Raw genomic sequence first — 22338 nt, forward strand, 5'->3', positions numbered from 1 at the left:
CTTTCTAACCTTTCACCACTGTCCATAAACACATCATCATGGATTTTATTAAAGTGCTGAGTCACAAAAGGTAAGAAGATAGAATACAAAAGTCTTCAGAGCTTACAGAAACTGTTCATCATTCCACCTCCACTAAAAAGTGAAACATTTTAATTATGTGTGCCTCTGAAGACAGCAAGCACAACAGAACAACAAAGGCACAGAAAATAAAAAGACAGAATGTGATTTAGCCATTGCCTGGATTTGATAGAGTTTGGAAAATGGCAAAATTACCAAATAAAACTACGATCAAGGCAGTGTTGAGAGAGCAAGTACTGTCATATACCAGTTATTCCTCTTCAATTTATCTAAAAATGAAGAATCATGTCCTAGACTGCTGCACTTTGGAGCTCTTCAAGGAACACACTAAAGCTGCAAAGTCATGGCATTGCTTCTCCAAGTGCAATGCATGAACCGTTACCTACATTTTTGTTCTATAAAACAACATTTTTCTGCAAAATAAGATGTATATTTCTCACACTAGAAAGTATTCTCCCTCTCTTTTTATTTATCTTTGCACTTCTCCCCTTGTCATCTCTCTCCACTATTCACACTCACTTTGATTGACCATTTGTCTGCTCTGCCAGGCCAGTTCCTCCTCTCACCTCCTGAACACCGCAGATGCTGCTCTGCCCTTTGCTAAAGGACTATTTTCACAGGTGAAAAAAAGGTTGGTTTTACAAAGGTGCTTCCATAAGGCAGCAGCAGGTTCATGAAGACCAAAAAGGATAAACAACAATCACACTACTGATAACCAGAATAACAAAGAGGTCACAGCTGAAATACTTTTTTTTTCCTAAGGGTTTTCTTCAAAAAGCATAGATTTGGTAACTCTGTGAGAATAAAGTAATGGTTCTCTCTAGACCTAATCTCAAGCCAAAAGGTGATGGTATTCCATAACATCTTCTACTATGTAAGTTATTATAGGAGAGAGAACGCATTACAGACATGAACACAGACCAATAATCAACAAAACCAACAAATACAGACTGAGAAAGAATCCAGCCAAAGCACATCAAACATACAGAAGCAGAAAGAGAACAGAAGTTATCAGTCTTTTTCATGCCTGTATAGAGAGACAAAATTAAGTAAGAGCCACTACCTAGAAACCATTGAAAGGAAATTTCCTTTAGGACATAAGATTAGAACTCATTGCTAAAGTTTCTGAGGGCAAGGATTTTGCAAATCTCCTGGACCAGTGCAGATGCACAAGGTTCCAACCTTTACTTGCCTCCTTTTTACTTGACAAGGGCTGCAAAACCAGCTTGCTCAATTCACCCTTTGCAACAAAAGCATCTGATCCAAAAGCTTAAACCTATCAAGTACCACAATAAAGACAAATATACAGTAAGCAAGAGTTTCTACAAAGAATGAAAAACAAAAATAAATTTGAAAAATATATCCTTTACTATGCATTTTTTTCTCTCAATTAAGTTTAAAAAAATATTGTGGAAGGAAGAAACAAGGCACACTTAAACATATAGAATGGCTGTGGTCTGATATGACATTTATCTTCACTCATGAGTAAACACTTGCTAACTCACTTGTGGCTATGCCACTTGTGATTTATCAGTCTACTCACTCCTGAAGATAAATGTCATATCAAACCTCAGCTATCATGTAATCTGGCAGCAGTAACTTACAATGTTCATGCTTTTATAGGTCTAGAATTCATAAATACCATTGCTCACCATACTGCAGTAGCAGCTATAGATTTTCAATGGTGCCACAAAATCTGCATAAGCAATTATTTTTCTGCCCAAATAAAAAGACTATTTAAAAACTCAGCACATAAATTTTAATGTTAATATGACAACAGTATTATTCCATTGAGCATAGGTTTCCAACAAAGAAATGAAGAAAAATAAAACAGAAGCCAGAAGATCATCACTTGTCCCACCTGCTCCTCAATTTATTGTACAATTCTTTCTACAATGGTCAAATGGTCTACTTTTAAATGTTTTCAATTATGGCTTTTTCATTACTGTTTTTGGGAGCCTGATCTACCATCTAATATTCTCTCTTACTTTAAGAATATTTTGCCTTATAGCCTACCTAAATCCTACTTCCTTTAATTATATCCTGTTATTTGTATTTGTACCATCTTGGTCTGTTCCAAATAATGGATTCTCCCTTTTATTCTCCCTTATAATCAGTGTTTGACCAAGTTATGTGTGTTCAGTTCTCTTAAGGTTTTCTTTTAATCGTTGCTTTCAAGCCTGGCCTTTTCCTATTGGTTTCCAAACAGCAATCAGTGACAATATTCTCCTTATACTAAGGCACCGCCCACAAAAAATAAAGTCCATGATAACAACTCAGAAAACCACTAGGCTGTGTTTCAAATAGGCATACAATTTGTCAAGTATAGGCTTTGTTCCTGTTAATGGATCCCAGATATCTACTGCTCAACAGCCATTTTTATTTAAATGTTACTGCACACCAAATTCCACATCAGTGGCTAGATCTTTATTAGTTAATTAATAGAATATACTCCTTTTATCCAAACAGCCATCTATTGCTCTTCCATTTCTAAACTGCCTTGCAGACAAGACAAAAGGAAAATGATTTCCTAAAATTTCACTAAAATGTGTACAAATTACATTCATTCATGAACAGAAAAGTGATGCCAGAAAAGCTTCAGTGGAGAATTAAAAAGCCAAGCAGAACATCCCCATATAACAGAATTCTTATTCTGCTGCTGTATCTTGTTTCCAAATTCCATTACTACAGCTCAACTCTGAGAGACTCTAACCACTGTGACAGTGCAGGGAGAGTGTCAGTAAATGTTTGAGCAAATCCTGTTCTAATGTAACTTAGAATATGGCAGAGCCCACCCTCTGGACAGTGTGCCCAGTTAGTGCAGCAGTAACGGTGCAGATCTATTTCCATACATCCCTCCTAATCCTAGACCTACATGAATCTTTATACAGCTTTGTATATAATTAAATTTGTTTTAATTAAGATGGATCACTGATTTTCTTACTGGTTTTTTTTATCACTCAGGTTTTATCCTTGGCTTTAACCTCCAGGAGTACTTTCTCCTTATGATGCAGTCGGTGCCAACACAATACATAAGGTGCTAATCCACCTCCACTACCCATCAGTAACCTCACCATGTGTAATAAAGAACATCTCTTATTCATACAGATTTTACCTGCTGCAATGCCCAAAAAAGACAGGCAATGTCTGCACATACAAGGCAACACAGAGCACATGGACTCTAAGAATGGCAATTTAGACAAACTTTGAACATTGCACTTTGAACAATTTAAAAAATTGATTGCTGGCTTATCTCATTAGTGTCTCATCAATAAAATATTAGCCTAAGATTGTTCCCCTGTTCTGCATGTAGAAGTAGCACTATCTAGCTTTATAAAGTATTGTTTTTCATAGTTTGGAACAGATTCCAGTACTTTACAAAACAGATTAAGTCTCCTGTTTCATCTCCACTAACACTGTACATTTCAAAGCCTTTGCGAAGCTATGCTGCACGCTGACAATGTACACATGATTTTCATTTTGCAAGGTACCTCAGTGTAACTGGAGAAAGGACAACCACAGCTGACACCTTTGAGAAAAAGACAAAGCAAGGAGCAGCTAACAGACCCTTCATGTTTTAAGGGAAACTGGACTATTGCAAACTGGCTGGTATGAAAATATCTATATTCTAAAACAAGCTTGCCCTTCTGCAGCTGGACAGTTTGCAAAGCCAGCTGGAACTCTCTCCAATGAGCTTCAGGCTTGGAAAACCTGGAGCTCAGCCAGTTCTTCCATCAGTGCTGGCTACCCTGAGGCAAGCCAGCTGCAGTCTTCCTCTTCCGGACAAGTCCAAGGCAAGATGGCCAGCAGCTCTGTGCTCTGATTTTGGGGGGCATGGGAACTGTGACAGCATGATCACTGTCACTACAAAAACATCAATACTTATCAGCAATTACTAGGGTGATATGGAGCTGCTGCTGTGATGTCTGCTTGGCACCTGAGCTGATGGTTGCTGTGCTAAGAATTTCTGATGCAGTAACTCTTGATGTCTGATGTTGCTTTTGTCTGTATAGAACTACTCTGAGGGTCATTAAATGCCTGGTTAATGTAATGTTCGATTCTATTAACTAATGACTGATAAATTTAAAGGAAATAAGAAAAGACAGTTGCACTCTAAAGCAAATAAACTATGATTTTTAATGTCTTCTCCCTATGATATATATTTTTATATATATTTTCCAGAAAAGAAACAGCATTAACCATAGTTTTGCTTTGTGTAGTTTGTGACCTTTTGAAAATGTAGTGGTCATTTCTTGTACCCAGTAAAAGAAAATCCAGCCCTAGACCTGTGACTCCCTACAGACAGAAAACCAATTATCTTGCTCATCACATCAATGTCCACAATGTTACTTGAGCAGTTTTCAGCTCCTCCTATGACACAGGTATGTCAGGAAAGCTCTCCACATTGTTAATCTCTACTCGGGTTAACACAACTGCTTGCTTAGAGTATCCATTGACATGAGACAGGTAGAATGTGCCTCTCTCAGAAATTTGGCTTCATCCCAAGCAGAAGATACTCCACCAGAACTATAATCATAAGAGTAAGAATTCCTGTGGTCTTACCCATTTTTGTCCTACACGTGTGTTTCTCAAAAGGTGGGGTGAAACCTGCCTAGTGGGCACTGGAGCACTTAAGGTGGGCTGCACAGCATTGGGAAAAGCCATGTTACGTGGCAGTAGGATAGCCTTAGATTGTGCAATGAGACAAGGCCACACTCATTGGCCATGGACATTTCCACCTGTATGCCATCTGTCAGCTGCAGGCGGAAATTTGCCTAACCTGGGACCTGGAGTAATTTTTCCACCTACTGCCTGTAATTATCACCAGTTTCTGCTCTTCTGCCTAGAAGAGCCAAAGCTATTGTCCATTCAGTCAGGAAACATGGACAAATCAAAGAGATGTCACAGAAAGCGTGTGAAACACTTCTAATTAATCCAGACAACAATCCAGACAGAGTGGGGAGAAGCCATCTCAGAAAAATAAAGAATGCAAATGGTTGGACTTGCATTGAAGCAGCTGAGTGAAGGTGAAAAACACCCACCTGCCTTGTGTATATTACAACTGCCAGAGTCAGAAATCTTGCCATTCAAGCTGTTCTTAGACATTAAAACTATGCTCCCTAAAGGATTATTAAATTATATTTATTTTATTTTAAAGTTAATAATTTAACCACTACAAAGTGTTTGTAAGGTTCAAGACACAGCTTGGGTATTTTCAGACTGTGCACTGCTACTTTTAATTTAAAGCAAAAGAAATATTCTCTCTCCACACACCTTACAAATTATTTATATGCTTTATAGAGCCTATAAACTCAAGATCATTGTAAGCGTTTACATTATCCCATTTGCATTTCTCAATCTTGATAATATAATTTTTTACCAACTTCAAACATGTTCTGGAACCTCTCTGTATGATTTTGAAACCTAAGTGAAGTACTTTATTCACACATACACAGAAACCACAGACAAGAAAACTCCCACAAAAGGTAGTAATGCCTGTATGTACTCAAGGCCTTGTAAAAATCCTTAACACCTTTTAACTACAAGTGCAAACACACACACAAGATCCTGTGTAACAGCAGGATAAAGTCTCTCAGTGATTACCTGTACAGCTGTCTTACTGATAGTGCCTTTGAAATTAATGAATCTAAGCACTTAATACTCCACCAGGCACAAGATACACTTCAGTGAGTAACAGAGAATGGCATTATTGCTAAACAAAACATCCTGGTACAGCACAGCTATTCTCCCACAAGATTTTCTAACTGTGTGCAGAAGAGTTTAAAATGAGAGAGTTAATTTTAATTTTAAAGCAAAGCAGCATACCTAATGACATACTCAACATCATTATACTCTCGCCTGTATATCTTAGAAAGCATTCTGCTCTACATTTGTAATTCCATCAAATTCCACTGTGCTCATACAACAACCACTCTATTGCAGACAAAAAGACCGAGCGTGGAATTCCTTAAATTTATGTTAATAATCTTATCTGAAGCAATGGTTGAGCATACATGTGAAATGACAGAAAATGAGGTACTACCACATATCACAGAATATGACACAAACAACAAAGAATTTTCCCAAACAAGCTGCAGTGAAAGTGACACTGAAAACTGCCATACAGTTAATGAAGAAATCCTCTTTTACTACAGTACCTACCAGTTGAGAATTCTGATTTGACTGTACCACCTTAACCTGAGGAGGCTGCACTGTATTTGATACAGAGACTGTGCAAATGTTGTTTGGTTGCCTTATTCCTATTGTCTGTGTCGTGACAACAGAGGAGATGCTTCCCGAGGCAGACTGAGGTATCACTTGTGAGAGCTTGGTCTGTTGGAGACACTGCTGAGACGGCTGTCCTTGCAAAACCAAATGTTGACTATTCAGTAAAGATTGTCTCAGTGCAGGTAGACTTTTCTAAAAACAGAAGAAAGTTTATGAAATATCAAACTTGGCAGACTGATAAAAAGCATTTTGAAATTTGCTGTAAACATAATTAAAAGAATGTATCTTTATTTCCAATTTTACTAACTGCCTGTTCATCAAACAGAACCAAGATTGGATATATTTTGTAAAAGAAAGTTCAATTTTTAATAAGCTTTCAATTTGGATTTAGCAACCCAGTAGATTTTCACATGCTCTTCATTCCACTGTACCAGAAAAATGTAACACTCTTCTTCTCAAGACTATCTGGAACTTGCAGCTTAGGGGGCAAGAAATGCAAGCAGAAAAGGTAGAACCATGGAACAACCCTGTTCCCAGCAAGCTGCATCAATTTACTCCTCCTAACACACCTCCAGTACCTAGAACCAGATGATTTCACTCTCGGTGCCCTACAGAAGCAGCTGTTTATTGTATTATTTCTGAAGTAATGTATTGTGAGTAGATTGGAAAAGTATACTTTTGTGAGCTCCACGTTCCTACCATTTCAAGGAAAACATACTTCTAAAAGGCCTTACTGTACCTTCATGAACAAACTTCTTACTTTTTAAGTGGCAGAAGTGTTCTTTTGAAGTGCTCCCCCAGGCAGCTGTACAATGCAACAGTGTTTAGCCCAAGCTAAAAAGAAAGAGCTGTAGCTCTTTCTAAACTTCTACTATTGATTTAAAAACTTAATGGCTGTTGCCCAGAAATGACTTCAAAGAAAGGAAATAAATCAAAACTTATCATGATGCTAGAAGTAACTGCAGTGAATGCCACCAACAAGAGTTATTATTAACTTGAAAAAACAGGAGCAGAAGTTCTGAAGAAAAGTTTCAGGGAGAGAAGAGAGGGAAAATCTGCCCTAAAAAGAGTTTTGAACTAGACCAAAAATACTTTTAAATCATATTTGTGGTTTTGTTGGGGCTTAAACATGTTTTTTATGTTCGTATATAATGCTGCACATGGAAGTTATTGTAGCTAATTTACAGAATCAATTAAAAGTTAAATTTACCCCCACATATACTAACTTAGGACACCACAATAAATCTATTTGGTATCACATCAGAAATTCTACTGCTGATTAGTTCCAGATTAGAAGCAGAATCATCTAATCAACACTTTATCCGGTTCACTTTTTCATAATCATTGCTACATGTGGATTGAAAGTTATCAATGACCCAAACATAGATTAGGAAAACGGTATGGAAACAGCTCATTAAATTACTTGAAGCATTCTGTAAAAATAACTTGGGACTCTTTGAAATGTGAATGTTTTTCTTCTTGACAAAAAATTACCTACTACCAAAGAAAAGTGTATTTATTCTAAAAATAAAGGATCACTACAGAATAGCCAATGGATTTCTAAACTAGGGAGTAACTGCCTTAAAAAAAACACAAAAAAAACCACAAAACAACAACAACAACAACAACAACAACAACAACAACACCAATCTAATTACTGCAACATTCTAGATCAAGGCTACTCGAGCTGTGAACTCCAGATCAGCTCTGGATGACAAGTACATTATTGTAAAACTCAGCCAAGGTCCCAAACACACCAGGTCTCCCTCTCCCCTATTTCTCAGCACTGTCCCAGGCTGTGGGAGCAGCACCTGCCTGGTCTGACACAGGTGGAGCCTGTACAGGACTTCAGCAGGAAAGCCTTGGCAGAAATGGGCAGCATTTAGAAGTCCGGCTCTGGACCAGTGAAGATAACACTGTTTAAAAAGGACATTCTAAGACTTAATGTAATGAAATTTTGCACTGAAATAAATTTATCCAAACAATATTCACATTACCTTAAGGAAAGGTACAAGATATGGCTGAGGAGATGATTTGAGTTCTGTTTGAAGGCGGCCTGTAAATTCTTCTGGATCAATCTTTGCATCCTTCAGGGTGAAGAAAAAAAAAGCATGAACATCTCAGTTCAGCTGTTTCTTTGCCTCCTTCCCAGCTACTAAATACACGTATTTCTCTAGCTAAATAAGCTGCCATATCAAAAACTTTCAGAGCTTAGTCCCCTAATTCCTCTTTAAGATCTTTCTGCCAAACGCTAATTCAAACATGTAACGCGCCACTCAAAATTCAGAGAATTCCCTTGGGGATGCACAATTTAAGACAAAATGAGGCCCCAGAAACACTCAAGTCTCTTTTGGGACTGCACTCTCTCGCTAACATTTACATAGTGACTTCTTTTTTTTTTAATTAAAAGAAAACAGCAACAACAGGTTCTTGACATAACCTTACAAATATAAAATTTGTCAGCCTTTGTAATAATTCCAAAACCAATTCTGATGGTAGAATTTAACTTGTAGAATCCATATATATAAAACTACATATGTAAAGCATGGCCATACATAAAAAGCATGCTTATAAGTATATACAAAATCTTCTGCTCTATGAATTTGTATGTATACTCACAAAATACACACTTATAAATCCATCAGATACATAATCATTTATTTAGTAGTACTTCAAGAGAATTCTAACTTGGGTGCATTTTATGATACTTCTGAAGTATCATTAGTTACAAGTTCAGGTTGTAATAAACATTAATTAGCCTTCCTGACTGATACAGAACAAGAGAAAAACCAAACCAAAACAAGCCTCAATAAAGATATTTATTCTATATGTGTGTTAGTACTTTGTTTAAAATACTGTAAGTAGTTACCTTTACTTATTTACTCTTTTCAAGTTAGTAAAAGTTAAAACAAGTTTTCACTGGGATGATTGAATATGACTGTTAAATGGCTCACACTTGAAAAGTCTTAGGCTTGTTTAAAATACACAGATTTCTCTGGCAATGAATTCAAAGAAATGTATAGCAACTACTTTTAAATCCAAGTTTTTCATAGACTTTATTACATTTCTTTTAAGAAGCTTGACTCTTTTCCCAGCTCCACAGTAACCTCTGTCTGCAGCTCATTTACACAATTCCCGGCAGCATCTGTTGCACTGGGGACTGCAGCAAGTCCAGCCTGTTTCTGGTCCCCAGGACTGGAACATGGCTTTGTCCCTGGAAATGCCACTGAGGTTCCATGCAGGGGCATCTGTCTGCAGAACAGCTGAAAATCAGCAGCTCAGGAAAACACTTCTCCTTCAGTCCTAAAAACTCTAAACCACGTTGTGAAGGGATTGTATCTACAGTTGTTCTGTGCTTCAAAAATAAGAGCTTCTTGTTTCAGAGAACAGGGTTTGGAGAGAAAAAAACCTTAACAAATCCTCAAGGAAAAATCCCAGATTTTACTACAGAAACAACCAAAATATTACTCATCAAAACAAGAGTGGCTTTGATAACTGCCTACTAAATACTTTGCTGCATTTCCCCTTTCAAAAACCAAGAGAAATTCTGCCCTTTAAAGATTTTTTTATATATATATAATGTACAGAATATTGCATTTTGATGAAGCTCAACCCCTTTCACTACTGACAAAAGAACTATTAAGATCAAAGCAATAGTTTTCAGCATCCATAAGTAAGAAATTTAAGAAGTTTAACAGATAACTGACAAAATAAAAGGTAAATAAATATTTACCAACAAATCTTGAACCAGAGCTTTCACATTGCGGGATGTTTCTGGAGATGGTGAATTATGAGAAGCAAGTTTTATAAGGGTAGCTAAAAAGTTTTTACATTTTTTCACATTCTCTTGCATTTCCTGCAAAAGCCAAAGAAAACAAGTATCAGCTCTGTGCAATTTTTCCATCACAATCAATGCATGCTCTGACCACTACAAATAAAGAAAATGATGACATTTTTCCAACTCAGACAGACCATATATGAAATATGTTTTGCTATTAATGCTTGTTACATGAGTCTTTCTTATCTTCTTTAGGTAACTGAACATCACAGCTTGTAAATAACAACAAAAAAAATCGATGAAAGAAATATATTTTATATTTTACAGTCTGCTTTGGTACAAATAAATATGAGAAGTAACACAACAATTTGCTGGAGATGCATTCCCCATTGAGATGCCCGACAGACAATGTACAAACGTTCCCCAAGCTATCTTAATTTGTTAAATTATTGATTCAGTATGTTTTTGTACAAAGCAGCTACAGCAGTAAAATCAAATTAGAAATAAGTCTTCAAACATCATCATACCTAACCTTCTTTTCATTAGTAGTAAAACAAGCAGTTATTTTTATATGGTGTAATTCCTCCAAGAAACAGAAACGTCACACTTCAGGGTAATCATAGTTCTCAGGCCCAGCAACAGGATAATCATGAAGTCCACAGACCAAAGGCCTGACTGTTCCAGCTACAGGAACAGAATGGTTCTTCCACTAGTGCCACATACACAGCAGTATGGGCAAAGCTGACCACAAGTGTTCTTCCTCCCTCTCAGAATTTGTATCCCATTTAGGGGAAACCAGGGGAAGGGTTTTCGTGATTGTCAAGTATTTGTTCCAGCAGGGGATACATGCTTGCCTGAAGAAAAAGCTCTTCCTGCTTCTGAACACATCGAGTTCCTAAAGCACCAAGACAACAATGTTTCCAGTATTTTCACACTTGCCTGTGATACAACGGTGGTTCCAGGCACAGGAGAGCTGGGGATGACCAGGGGCTGTGCTGGCACCGGCGCCGCAGTGTGCGGGGGCAGTGGCAGCCGGGGCTGCCCCTGGGGCTGGGCTGGGCCCTGGCTCTGTCCACCACTGACCACTGCAGCCTGCTGAGGAGCTGAACTTCCAGCTGCTACTGTTGTCTTGAACAAGTTTTGAGCATTCGTCGTGGCTACTGATACCTATTAATATTTACATTGAAAAAAGAATTAATTTTCACTTTCAAAAAAACAGTAGATCATAAAATCATAGAAGAGTTTGGGTTGGAAAGGAACTTAAAGCTCATCTAGTTCCACTGTCCCAGGTATGCTCCAAGCCCCAGTGTCCAACCTAGCCTTGGACACTGCTAGGGATTCAGGGTGTCCTGAGGTGACTTTTTGATGCTTGTAACCCCAATTGTTCTGTTCTGTCTGCTGTATATTAATTTTTACACCTTTAACACTGGTTCTGAGAGCAAAGGGGGGGAAAGAGAAGTGCCGAGTTTGTTTGCAGAAACTCCACCCACTCCTCCACATTCTGCTCCTGGACTGTGTTTGTCTGCAGCATGGACAGACAGCGGGACACAGATCTCTTGTGCTTAGGTAGCTGAGGCAGAGAAGTTCCCTGGACTGGTTTTTTTTTTGTTTTTTTTTTTTTTTTTTTCCTTTTTCTTGGGAACTGTTTGAACCTGCTCTGGACCAAAACCCTGGAAGAGCACAAGGAGCTCACACCTGCGGCCCACTGGGGTTCAGGACAGCAGGACAGCATTTTCCCTCCCACCAGAGGGACTGATGAGGGACTGAGTGAGCTGAGCTGCAACCCATAGCACAGACCTTCCCAATTTTGCCATCTCTCTTCAGAATAGCAAGAGGTTTTATTGTTTCATATTATTCGTTTTTTATGCTTGTGGGCACTTTGTTAAATAAATAGATTTTTCCACTTTTCTCTAAGGAGATTTTCTCCCAGACCAGTTGGAGGAGGAGCTGTTTGGGTTTGCTATTCCAGAGGGATCCCAATCAGGGGTTTCCTCCCAAATTTGCCCTAAACCAGGACAGAGGGGCAGCCACAGCTTCTGTGGGCACCCTCTGCCAGGGCCTCCCCACCCTCCCAGGGAACAATTTCCACCGTGTATCTGCCCTAAATCTCCCTTTCCTTGTCCTGACAGCAGAGCCCAACCCAGGCGCTGTCCCCTAGGGGCTGCAGCCCAGGGGCTGACCCCAGCACTGACCGTGGTGTGAGTGAGCACAGCCCCTGCTGGCAGCGTGGCTGTGGCGCTGGTGGCCGCCGTGGACGGCACCACCTTGGCCGGCACAGGGAGCCCCAGGCGAACGCTGGACGTGGCCACCGATGTTGGCTGCTGGCAAAGGAAAAAACGAGCATTTTACTTTTTTTTTTTGCCTTAGTAACTTCATCTCCAAGGCTTTTTAATAACATGAATAATCATTATTAATACTGCAAAAAAAATTGGAACCTAGTAATATGCTTTTAAATATACACTCACAAATACTGGAAAAATTAGCTTTCTCATGTTCAATGACAGGTTTGCAGTATTTCCCCTAAAGGCTATTACTTGTACAGCTATATGGAAAAGATTAGAAAAAACAAATGTGACCTGCAAAAAAAGGATGTTACATTGATGCATTAATTCAGTTGTAATATTTATATGTCAGTATTCATCAATATTAGAGTTTATCATTGCCAGTAACACATATTGGTCCTCTTGGTATTTATGGGCCTGTTCTAGTGCTTTATCTTTATGAAAATTAATATGGACAGCAAATTTAGAAAGCAGAAAAATATTCTTAAAATAATTTCAGGTTGAATTACATAGAAATTAACTTGCAGAGAAATGTAATATAAGCATTGGGACAACCTCTGTCATAGAACACAGGCTCTGTACCCAGACAGCAACTGCAATGTGAAGTGCAGACAAAGGAAAATAACTGACCTACAGCCTTTCAGTCACTAGTACAATCTACACCTCAGGAAAATTTAGCAAACATATTACTTATTTTGTGATTTATGTACAAGTCTTTCATTGCAAAACTGAAATCTCTTGCCATCTTAAAAAAGGACAAGATTTAGGAATTAAAAAATGTCTCCAGAGAAGTTATTTAATTCTGCAGCAACGTAAATACCATCATAAACTAAAGTCATCATACTATGATGACTAATATGGCAATTACAACAAAATGAGAACCACACATTACTAAAAATGGAGGACACACTGGTGTCTTATAAATTTCATTTATTAAGACTTGCATTCACACACTTGAAAAAGACAAATTTTCTAAGTGGATAGAGTAATAAATCATGGCTGATGTTGTTTCTCACAAGATAGAAATAGTTTTCTTTGATTTAAATTTTAATTCATATGTCTCTAAAATTCATATTTCATAAAGAACTGCTTATTTTAGGTTCTTACATTGTCTATTAAACCTACACAATATACTTCTCCAAAGAACATCTAGTGTACTCTAAAATATCTCCAAAAGGAACAGAAGCCCAGGCAGGCATTCAAAGCCCCAAGCATTCCTTACAAATCAGTCCAGCAACATCATCTACTGAATATCAATCTTCTGTACTTGGGGAAAAAAAGGAGGAAAGAAAACAAATCAAATAAATCTACCTGACATCTGAACAAACCCCTTTTTTTGGTTGTACAGCTTTCAAGATTTTTAAAACCTTGACTAGGGATGCCTTCCATCCTGAGATAGCCTAGAGACAATAAACAGAATCCTCATGAAGAGGCAGAAGCGTCTGGGTTTTTTGGGAGAAGGACCACAAAAGCTTTTTCTGTTTTAACACCCTACATCTCTGTTCTTCATTATAAAAATTACTAAGTATTTTAAAATACTGGTTGAATGAAATTGTATCTACCTGATGAGTGCTGCATTTAAAATATAAATATTGTGTATCTTGTTCACTTGCTTATAATCACTTTTCAACCCAAGAACATAGGATGCCTGTGGCATCTGCCCCCTTATCAGTCTGGGCTTCCAAAAGTGAGGATTTAGGAAAAAGGCAGATAACCAGGGGCAGATCTGGTAGCTATTTGATTCCAGGCAAGATCTGCAGCCAGAAATCCACAAATACAGAGCGAGGCTGCAAGCTAGAGGATTTTTCTCAGCTAATAAATGCCCGTTATTCATCACAAGAACATACTGGAAAATAAAACTGCACAGAATTAAAATATAAATTTTCACTATAATATCCAACTAATAATACCCAAGTAAGAATGTATCCCAATATGCCAGACTTCAGCAGCGAACTGTGAAACTTGAAGACTAAATTCACCCTTGGTTTTAAAAATCAATAGTGACAAAAGCCTTTGCTAGAAAATGGCAGTAGAATCTACTAATGTACTGGATATGAAGAAATCCCTCACCAGCAGAGAACTGCAAACAAAGGAAATGGAATGGAATGGTTTACTAACGTGGTTCCAAAACTCAGAAGGGTTAGAAAGGTAAGTATGAAATAAGGGGATGAGAAACATAACAAGGAACTAGCCTGGAGAAATTCTTAAATATCATGGAAATGATCTTCAAGTGACAGCTACAAGTTGCCAGAAGACACTCGAAGGATTCCCAACATGAATGCTTTGAGAACTGATAAAAATTATTTAGAAAGAAAAAGCTGTGTTTTCTATGGAAGGAAACTTGTAAACAAATCTCATGAGAAGTATGTCAAAAAGAAAACAAAAATTATCACCATTATTTTAACAAAAAGTCATAACCCAATGTGCCAAGTTCCTACGGAAGAATTTAAAATAATTTATAGTGTTCCTCAAGGAAAAGCTGCTGAGGTTTGGTAGGATGCTATTAAATTCTGAAATTACCAGACGAGTTAGAAAAAAATACATTTTCAAACATTAACTGTTATATTTTAGATAAATCAGATATTTTTACATTCCCTAAACACACGGGAAGTAACTCTGAAGAGCCTTTTGCCCTGTACTGAGGCAGGAACCCAGAGCAGGGGTGAGCACAGTCAATAACCTGCTCCTGATGCCCACGGGAACACTGGGGGGTGCATATGCACACAGAGCTGAGCTGGCTCTGTCCACACAGCTCAGAAATGGGGAGCGCAGCACAGTACTACAGAATAAAGGAGGATTTCAGGAGGGAAGGGGGGTATCCTAAGGTTTGTTCTGCCTGCCCAAGTCACACAGGTAACACAAGTGACTCCAATTCCATGGTGCAACAAGTCACTGCCACTTAGGCAGTCAGAGCATATTGGAATTGTTCACAGTGCAGAACTACTCTGTGTCCTGTAAATTCACTCATTAAACAACATTCCTCCTTCTCCCCACAGCTCTGGGCACATGAACAGGGAGGCAAAGCTTGGGAGAGAATCCATTCTACCCTGCTGTGCACAAACAAGTTGTCTCTGTACATCAAGGAATACACAAGGCTGCATTTGAAAAAGCAAGTCACTTGGATATGGAGAAAACAGTTAAAATAGCCAAAATTATTTATCACTGCTAAAACAGGACTGTACCAATTTTACAAATTGCATTGCATATTCACAGCTTTATCAAATGCAGTCAAACTGCAAGAGGGTTAGTATGCAAATCCTTGGGAGCAGGTTTGGGATACATTTGTATTTTGTACTGTCAAACCACCTACTGACCAACACTCCAGGTACCAGCAGCACAGGCTTTGCACTAGAGCTCACTCTGGACAAGTTCCATACATTTTTAATGAACATTCCTGTCAATAAACTTGGCCACTATCAACCAAAAAGAAGAAAATACCCCAATAGCATTTGAACAAACACTAACACAACAGCCAAGTTTTTCACAACACAGACTGTGACGCCTCTTTACATCTTCCAATATATGGTTTTAGTAAGTGTTATGCAAAACTCAATTTTCATAAGATCTTTAAATTTAGATTTAAACTTGCAAAATCTGAAATTAAATTCAATTTTATTTCTAATCATTAATCTAGAAGACTTCTTATAAACTCAATAGACCATGCTAAGATGTCATCTGAGACACCTCAAACAATCAACAGCACTGTTTAACAAAGAGAAAACTGAAGTGGGATCACAGACACTGGCAGAAACAAGCTCAATCTTGAAATTTCTTCTGTCAAATCTGGGAGGTCACTTGCACTGGGCTGGCGTGGCCAGGTTTTGGAGGTGGGTGTCTCTGTGAGAAGCTGTCAGAAGCTTCCCCTGTGTCGGCAGAGCCAATTCCAGCCCCAGGACGGACCCGCCCCTGCCCAAGGCCGGGCCCAGCGCTGACAGCGGCAGCACCTCCGGGGAACATTGAGGAAAGGGCAGGAAATCCCCGTGGAATTGCAGCTGGGGGACAGAGAGCAGTGAGGAGACGGGAGAGCAGCAGCTCTGCAAAGGCCCAGGGCAGGGCAGGAGGGGCAGGAGCTGCTCCAGGGGCTGCAGCTGAGCTTCCCCCAAGGCCGGGCTGCAGCCCAGGGAGAGGCGGCTGTGCCCCTGCAGCCCTCGGGGTCCAGGAGGGATCAGAGATCCCCCTGCAGCCCCTGCAGGGCCCCACACCGAAACAGGGGGCCCAAAGGAGCCTCTGACCCCGGGAACTCCACTCTGGAGCAGCTCCCGGCAGGACCTGGGGCCCCGTGGAGAGAGGAGCCCAGGCTGGAAGAGGTTTGCTGGCAGGACCTGTGAGCCCACAGGGGACCCGGGCTGGGGCAGCTCCTGAAGGACTGACTGCACCCATGGAAAGGGACCAGCCTGGAGCAGCTCCTGAAGGACTGACTGCACCCATGGAAAGGGACCGGGCTGGAGCAGCTCCTGAAGGACTGACTGCACCCATGGAAAGGGACCGGGCTGGAGCAGCTCCTGAAGGACTGACTGCACCCATGGAAAGGGACCAGGCTGGAGCAGCTCCTGAAGGACTGACTGCACCCATGGAAAGGGACCAGGCTGGAGCAGCTCCTGAAGGACTGACTGCATCCATGGAAAGGGACCGGGCTGGAGCAGCTCATGAGCTCCCTGTCTCCTGTGGGAGAGACCCCACATTGGAGCACAGGAGGAGTGTGAGGAGCCCTTTTCCTGAGGAGAAGGAGCAGCAGGGACCTGGGATTAGCTGAGCACAGCCCCCTCTCCACTCAGGGGAGAGGTGGAGAAAGCTGAGAGTAAAGTTAAACTCAGGAAGAAAGGGGGGTGAGGTGAAATTGATTTAAGATTTAGTTTTTATTTCTCATTATCCAACTATAGATTTGATTGATAATGAATTAAGTCAAGCCTATTTTGATGTGTCAGAAACTGAGAAGGGACCTCTATCCTGACTCATGAGACTTTCCTTATATTTTCTCTCCTTGTCCAGCTGAGGACAGGGATGGAGAGGCTCTGGTGGGCACCTGCTGTCTAGGCAGGGTCAACTACCACATAATTTTTCAATAACTAACTCATACAACCTTTCCTCCAGGCATGGCTGTAGCCCAAACTACTATTAATCCATCATAACATTCCCCATTAGCAAACTCTGCTTCCCAACACTTAAACTTCTGAAGAGTTAATGGAGAAACTTCACACATTGACGACTGCCTCTCACTTCCTCTGGTTACAGTTCACATGAACAGGCACTTAAATGCCAGATGCAGAGAAACTTTTTATCAGAGACTTGATTCTTTTTCAGTCCAGTAAAAATACAGTGAAACTGATGCAAAGTATTATCCCTTTAAAAGCCTGAGATTCACACAATTACAGAAAATTACTGGAAACAGAATCTCTAACAGGTCAGACAGCAGAGAGAACCTTCACTGCCACCACAGTGTCAGCACTGAGTGGAGCATCAGAACCCAAGGCAGGGAGATGCTGCTCTGTTCCTCATGTGCACCAAGTCCCCTTGGGAATAACAGGGCAGGAAGACCCAGGACTGGGAGCAATCACACAGGACAGGCAGAGGACTTTGGGGCCACAAGAGATAACCTTCAGAAACCAGGGGTTCTAAGTCCAAAACCCCTACTGCTCAAGCAAATACTTATCAAAGTACTTTCTCATGCTCTGCTGAAGTGGCTGGTCCTCCTGCAATCACTAGGTTTAATCCAAAATATCTGGTGAATAAAAACCAACTGAATTTTGTTACTTCAGCTGGATTCTACTCCTGTCTCTAGTGCTTAGTGCTGCCTGCAAATACAGATAATCCACCGTAATCAATACTCTTATGCAATGTATTTATGAGTGTCCAACTTAGAACGTGGAGTTTGTGACCAGGAGTGGCCATGGCTGCAACTGAAGGCGAATGAAGTCAAATTGAACACAATAAATTAACCAGCATTTTTCATTTTGTATTTAAAATAGAGACAATTAGGCTCCATTTCCTACTTACAAAAGGAGGCTAGTAATCCCCTTAACTCTATTGTTGAGAAAGTTGTTATAGGGATAAGCTTCATTAAAAAAATCTGCTTGGTTATTAATTCCCACTGCAGAGGGAGGCAGCAAGTAAGCCTGAAGCAACCCACTGAACGGTGGAGGAAAAAATATTATATAAATTAGCATTAATCAGGACTGTCCAGTCTACACACTGTAGAAATTAAAAATAGCAGTAGTATGTGGTCATGCAGCATAATGCATATGCACATGGGAGCCACTGTGACAGTGCTCAGGAACCTCCTTCATGGCACTTCCTAATCTTTGCATGTTTAAATTTACAGCCTCACTAACATTTGAGTGTTTTCTAAGTTTTAGAGCTGTGTTAATGCTTCAAAAATGTAAACAGCATCATTTGTAAGTACTGAAAACCTATTGTCTGCTTACACAGAAAAGAATCACTCATCATAAAGGAAAAAATGAACAGTTTAGTGGTTAAAGCACAGTAAAGTCCACACATTTTACTCTCTGTGACCTCCCAATCCACCTGCCCTACTACCACAAATCTATTTTCCAGAACATTACAAAGAAACCCAAAAGCCATCTATACAAAAGAAACAGTATGGAATAGCTTATCTGATGATAATGGCAGTGCACCATAGCAACAACAAAGATTTACCTGTTTGCTTAAAATTTCCTAAAAGAGTAAAACAAGCATTTGTCAGAAAAGCAGAAAGAAAAATGAGAGTCAATAATAATAAGGGAGAAAAATTACCAAAGGCACCATAAAAATATAAACAATGCTGAAAATCCAGGCATAAGTGTATGACCAGACCAATCTCAAATTTGAAAAGCTCTGCTTTAGCCAGAACAGCAGCTTGGGAAGCATCAGCCAAGCTCAGACTGTCCTCAGCATCAAGTGGAGGCACAGCCTGAGCTGCTGCTGCTGCTCAGAGCAAAAACATGGCCACAGCCAGAGCAGAGGATGCAGAACTTGGCACATCCTCAAAACACTTTTTTTAAAATTTTATCTTAAAAACAGATGGGAAAGCAAAACTTAACAGAAAGTGAGTATTGAAACACAGAAAACAAAACAGTAAAGTTCAAGATATAAACTTCAAATTCCAAAGAGTAGAAGTTTAAAAAATGCCTAAAGCAAGAAAAAACAACGCTAGAAAAAACTGTCACTTTCCTTTATATATATATGACTGTTTAGACTACAAAAAAAACCCCACTAAATCATCAAACTTCACACATAAGTGCTTTTTCTGATCACTAAAAAGATACAAGAATACTTAATAATGGAAAACACATTTTGAACCAAACTTGAAAACAAAAACATTTGTAAACTCTGAAGCCGAATTCTTTTTCAGGAGCAGTCCCATAAAAACTCCAATATACACTCTTTCACCTGCTTTGAAGTTCCAACAACAGATATTCCAAAATAAAATATTATGGGCCAAGGTAACATTGGTCTTTCCTGTACGATATTCACTTTATACTCTTAGTTTACAGCAGCACTTTAATTTTGTAACTAACATAAATTAAAAAATAGTTTGAAATAAGCAACTTTTTTGCTATTTGGTTATGAATGAAAGCCCACCTGGATATTAAGATACTGAAAGCCAGTGAAAAAAATACATCAAAGGCATGCAAAGCTATAAAGTGTACAAATGAAAACTGCACATAAACAAAAGAAACACAGCAAAGGAAAACTAGATGGCAGCACCTCCCTATTTTTCACAATTTCACAAGTCTAAGATTCAAAACAAGATATGGAGGCAAAAATTTAATGCAATCTAATAACCACTTTTAAAAGACTTATGAATTTATTTATTATCTCCGAAGAATACAGTAGTGCAAGCAAACCCACACTGTCTGAGCTGATCATAATACATGAATCCAGAGCAGAATTATTCTAAGATCAATTTAAGTTACAACAATTTATGGCTTGTTTCCTAAAAATCCTGTGCCTTGATTAATATTCTAAAGCTGATTAAATTCTGGCAACATTAAAAATTTATTAATATTCAGCTAGAATTAATGTCAACCAAAAAGTATAATGAAACTAAAATCACAAAAATAGTTAAATTAAAATTATGTACAGCTAAGTTAAAAACATCCAAATCATGTTTTTCAAATGAAGCACATTATCACTTTCACAGTGCAACAAACTTGTACTTCTTAATGCATCCAAAGATTATTATAATACTCAGGGAAGACCAAGTATTTCCCTGTAAACCCTGAATTAACAATTAAAAAACAAAACAAAACAAGCCTCTTGTAGCTGCACTGATATGAAAAATACTTTTAATATACTTGAGTATTTTGCAATTTTTCTCAAAACAGAACTCTGGACAAAAACTGCAGCTAGGATTGGCTAATATCACAGAATTGTAGATTTGTTTAGGTTGGAAAAGGTCTCAAAGGTCAACAAGTCCAACCATTAACATCCCCATTACCATCCTATACAATCTTATAATTTGAACTAAATTAAAACTGTTATTTGGTACAATTGCACTTACTCATATTTTTCTTGAATATTTTTAAGATATCAGAAAGACTGTAAGTGGAAAAGATCATTAAAATATTAAATGTATCTTTTTGTTCCAGGTACTTCCCTCAGTCAGTGCTCTCTGCACTGTTGTTATTTCAGGTTCTGGTTCTCTGGACTGGCTGTGTCCCACTGCTCCTCTGTGGTGCTGCAGACACTGTCCATCCTCTGGGACACGTCTCGAGCTCAGCCTTAAACTGACCCCAGCTGAGAGCCTCCCTACAAGCAAAGTGCTTATCCCCATTCCCAGTTTTCCAGAATCCCACTAAGAATGGAAACCATCAGACTTTATTCATGCTTTAGACAGCAGTAATTAAGAGGAACATAACTAAATGTCTGATCAAAGATTACCCCACCTAAGAGTCAGTAAGAACCCAAGTCATCCTTTCAAAATGGATTTGCCTCTCTTCTCCCAAGAATCTAACACAAAAAGACATGTACCCAAAGCTGTACATCTCTCTTTACTCTGGTAAGCTGCAAAAAGACCAGACAAAGATACTATAAACCACAGAATTCAAACTTAAATAGCAAATCTAAGCAATCAAAGAATAAGAAACATGAGATTAAAGTCTGCTGTGCAACTCAATCATGTGCCTTGACTGTCCAGCTGAAGCATTCATCATGGAAGGACTGGAATTCACTGCACACCCACAGGACACAGCAATGCAGATCAACAGGAAATTATGGATCTCAGTCGTTCTGAACTCTTGTGTTTGGCACTGCAATCCAAATCCCTCTTTTTTTAAACTTGGGAAGGGAAGAGGGGTGTCTCTGTCAATTCCCTCCAAGCGAAAGTACTACTGTATACAGATATTTAACTTCTGAACCTTCAACAACAGAATATGTAAGGGTAGAGGCACTGTCTTTAAGGAAAGTCTTTTCTTAAGCCCTTACACAAATTCCTCAGGGCAAACACATTACACTTTCCTTATCTCAGCAGCTTCCATTGTTCCCAGGGAAAGGTGGCTCCTCACACACTGTCCCAGTTATCAGCCCAGCTGCTGAAGCTACAGGAATTTTCAGGGAAAAACTGGTTCATTTTCCTCCAAAATATCTGCAAGCAAATGACGGTCCTGGGTATGGCGAGAAAAGTCTTGCTGTAGTACCCAGGCTGCAGAAGTGCTTTAGAATCTGAACAGCTCTCTCTACATTGATCTTATCTCAGAACATTTAAAACACTGCCTTATTTTTCCTCTCTTTCTGGAGAGTGGAGAAATTTTACAGTTGTCAAGAGGAGAGAACCAAAGAGCTTTCAAATTTAGATGAACATTCGGTAGTTTTTCCAGACACTCCTTCTTCTAGTTTTAAAAAAGGTAATTACAAATCCTTTTTTACGTTCTCCAGTTAGCACTTTCTACATTTCTTAATGAGTTGCCAAAAGTAACTGCCAGCTTTTGCAATTTCTTTGGCATGTTATTTAATATCCTGTGTGTTTTACATCTC

General features: G+C 39.1%; 1 protein-coding gene across 1 annotated transcript in view; it reads right to left on the minus strand.

The window, feature by feature from the left end:
- Positions 1-22338, minus strand: part of LOC310914140 (transcription initiation factor TFIID subunit 4-like) — a 146029-nt gene that overhangs the window by 115273 nt on the left and 8418 nt on the right. The window contains exons 3-7 of the mRNA XM_083870074.1: positions 12277-12405; positions 11024-11251; positions 10040-10162; positions 8304-8393; positions 6241-6498 (exon numbers count right to left, since the gene is read on the minus strand). Of these exons, the coding sequence (XP_083726200.1) occupies positions 6241-6498; positions 8304-8393; positions 10040-10162; positions 11024-11251; positions 12277-12405 (828 nt within the window). The remainder of the gene's footprint in view (positions 1-6240; positions 6499-8303; positions 8394-10039; positions 10163-11023; positions 11252-12276; positions 12406-22338) is intronic.

Source organism: Zosterops lateralis (assembly GCF_965231275.1).
Source record: "Zosterops lateralis genome assembly, chromosome: 12".
In the NCBI taxonomy this organism is placed as follows: Eukaryota; Metazoa; Chordata; class Aves; order Passeriformes; family Zosteropidae; genus Zosterops; species Zosterops lateralis.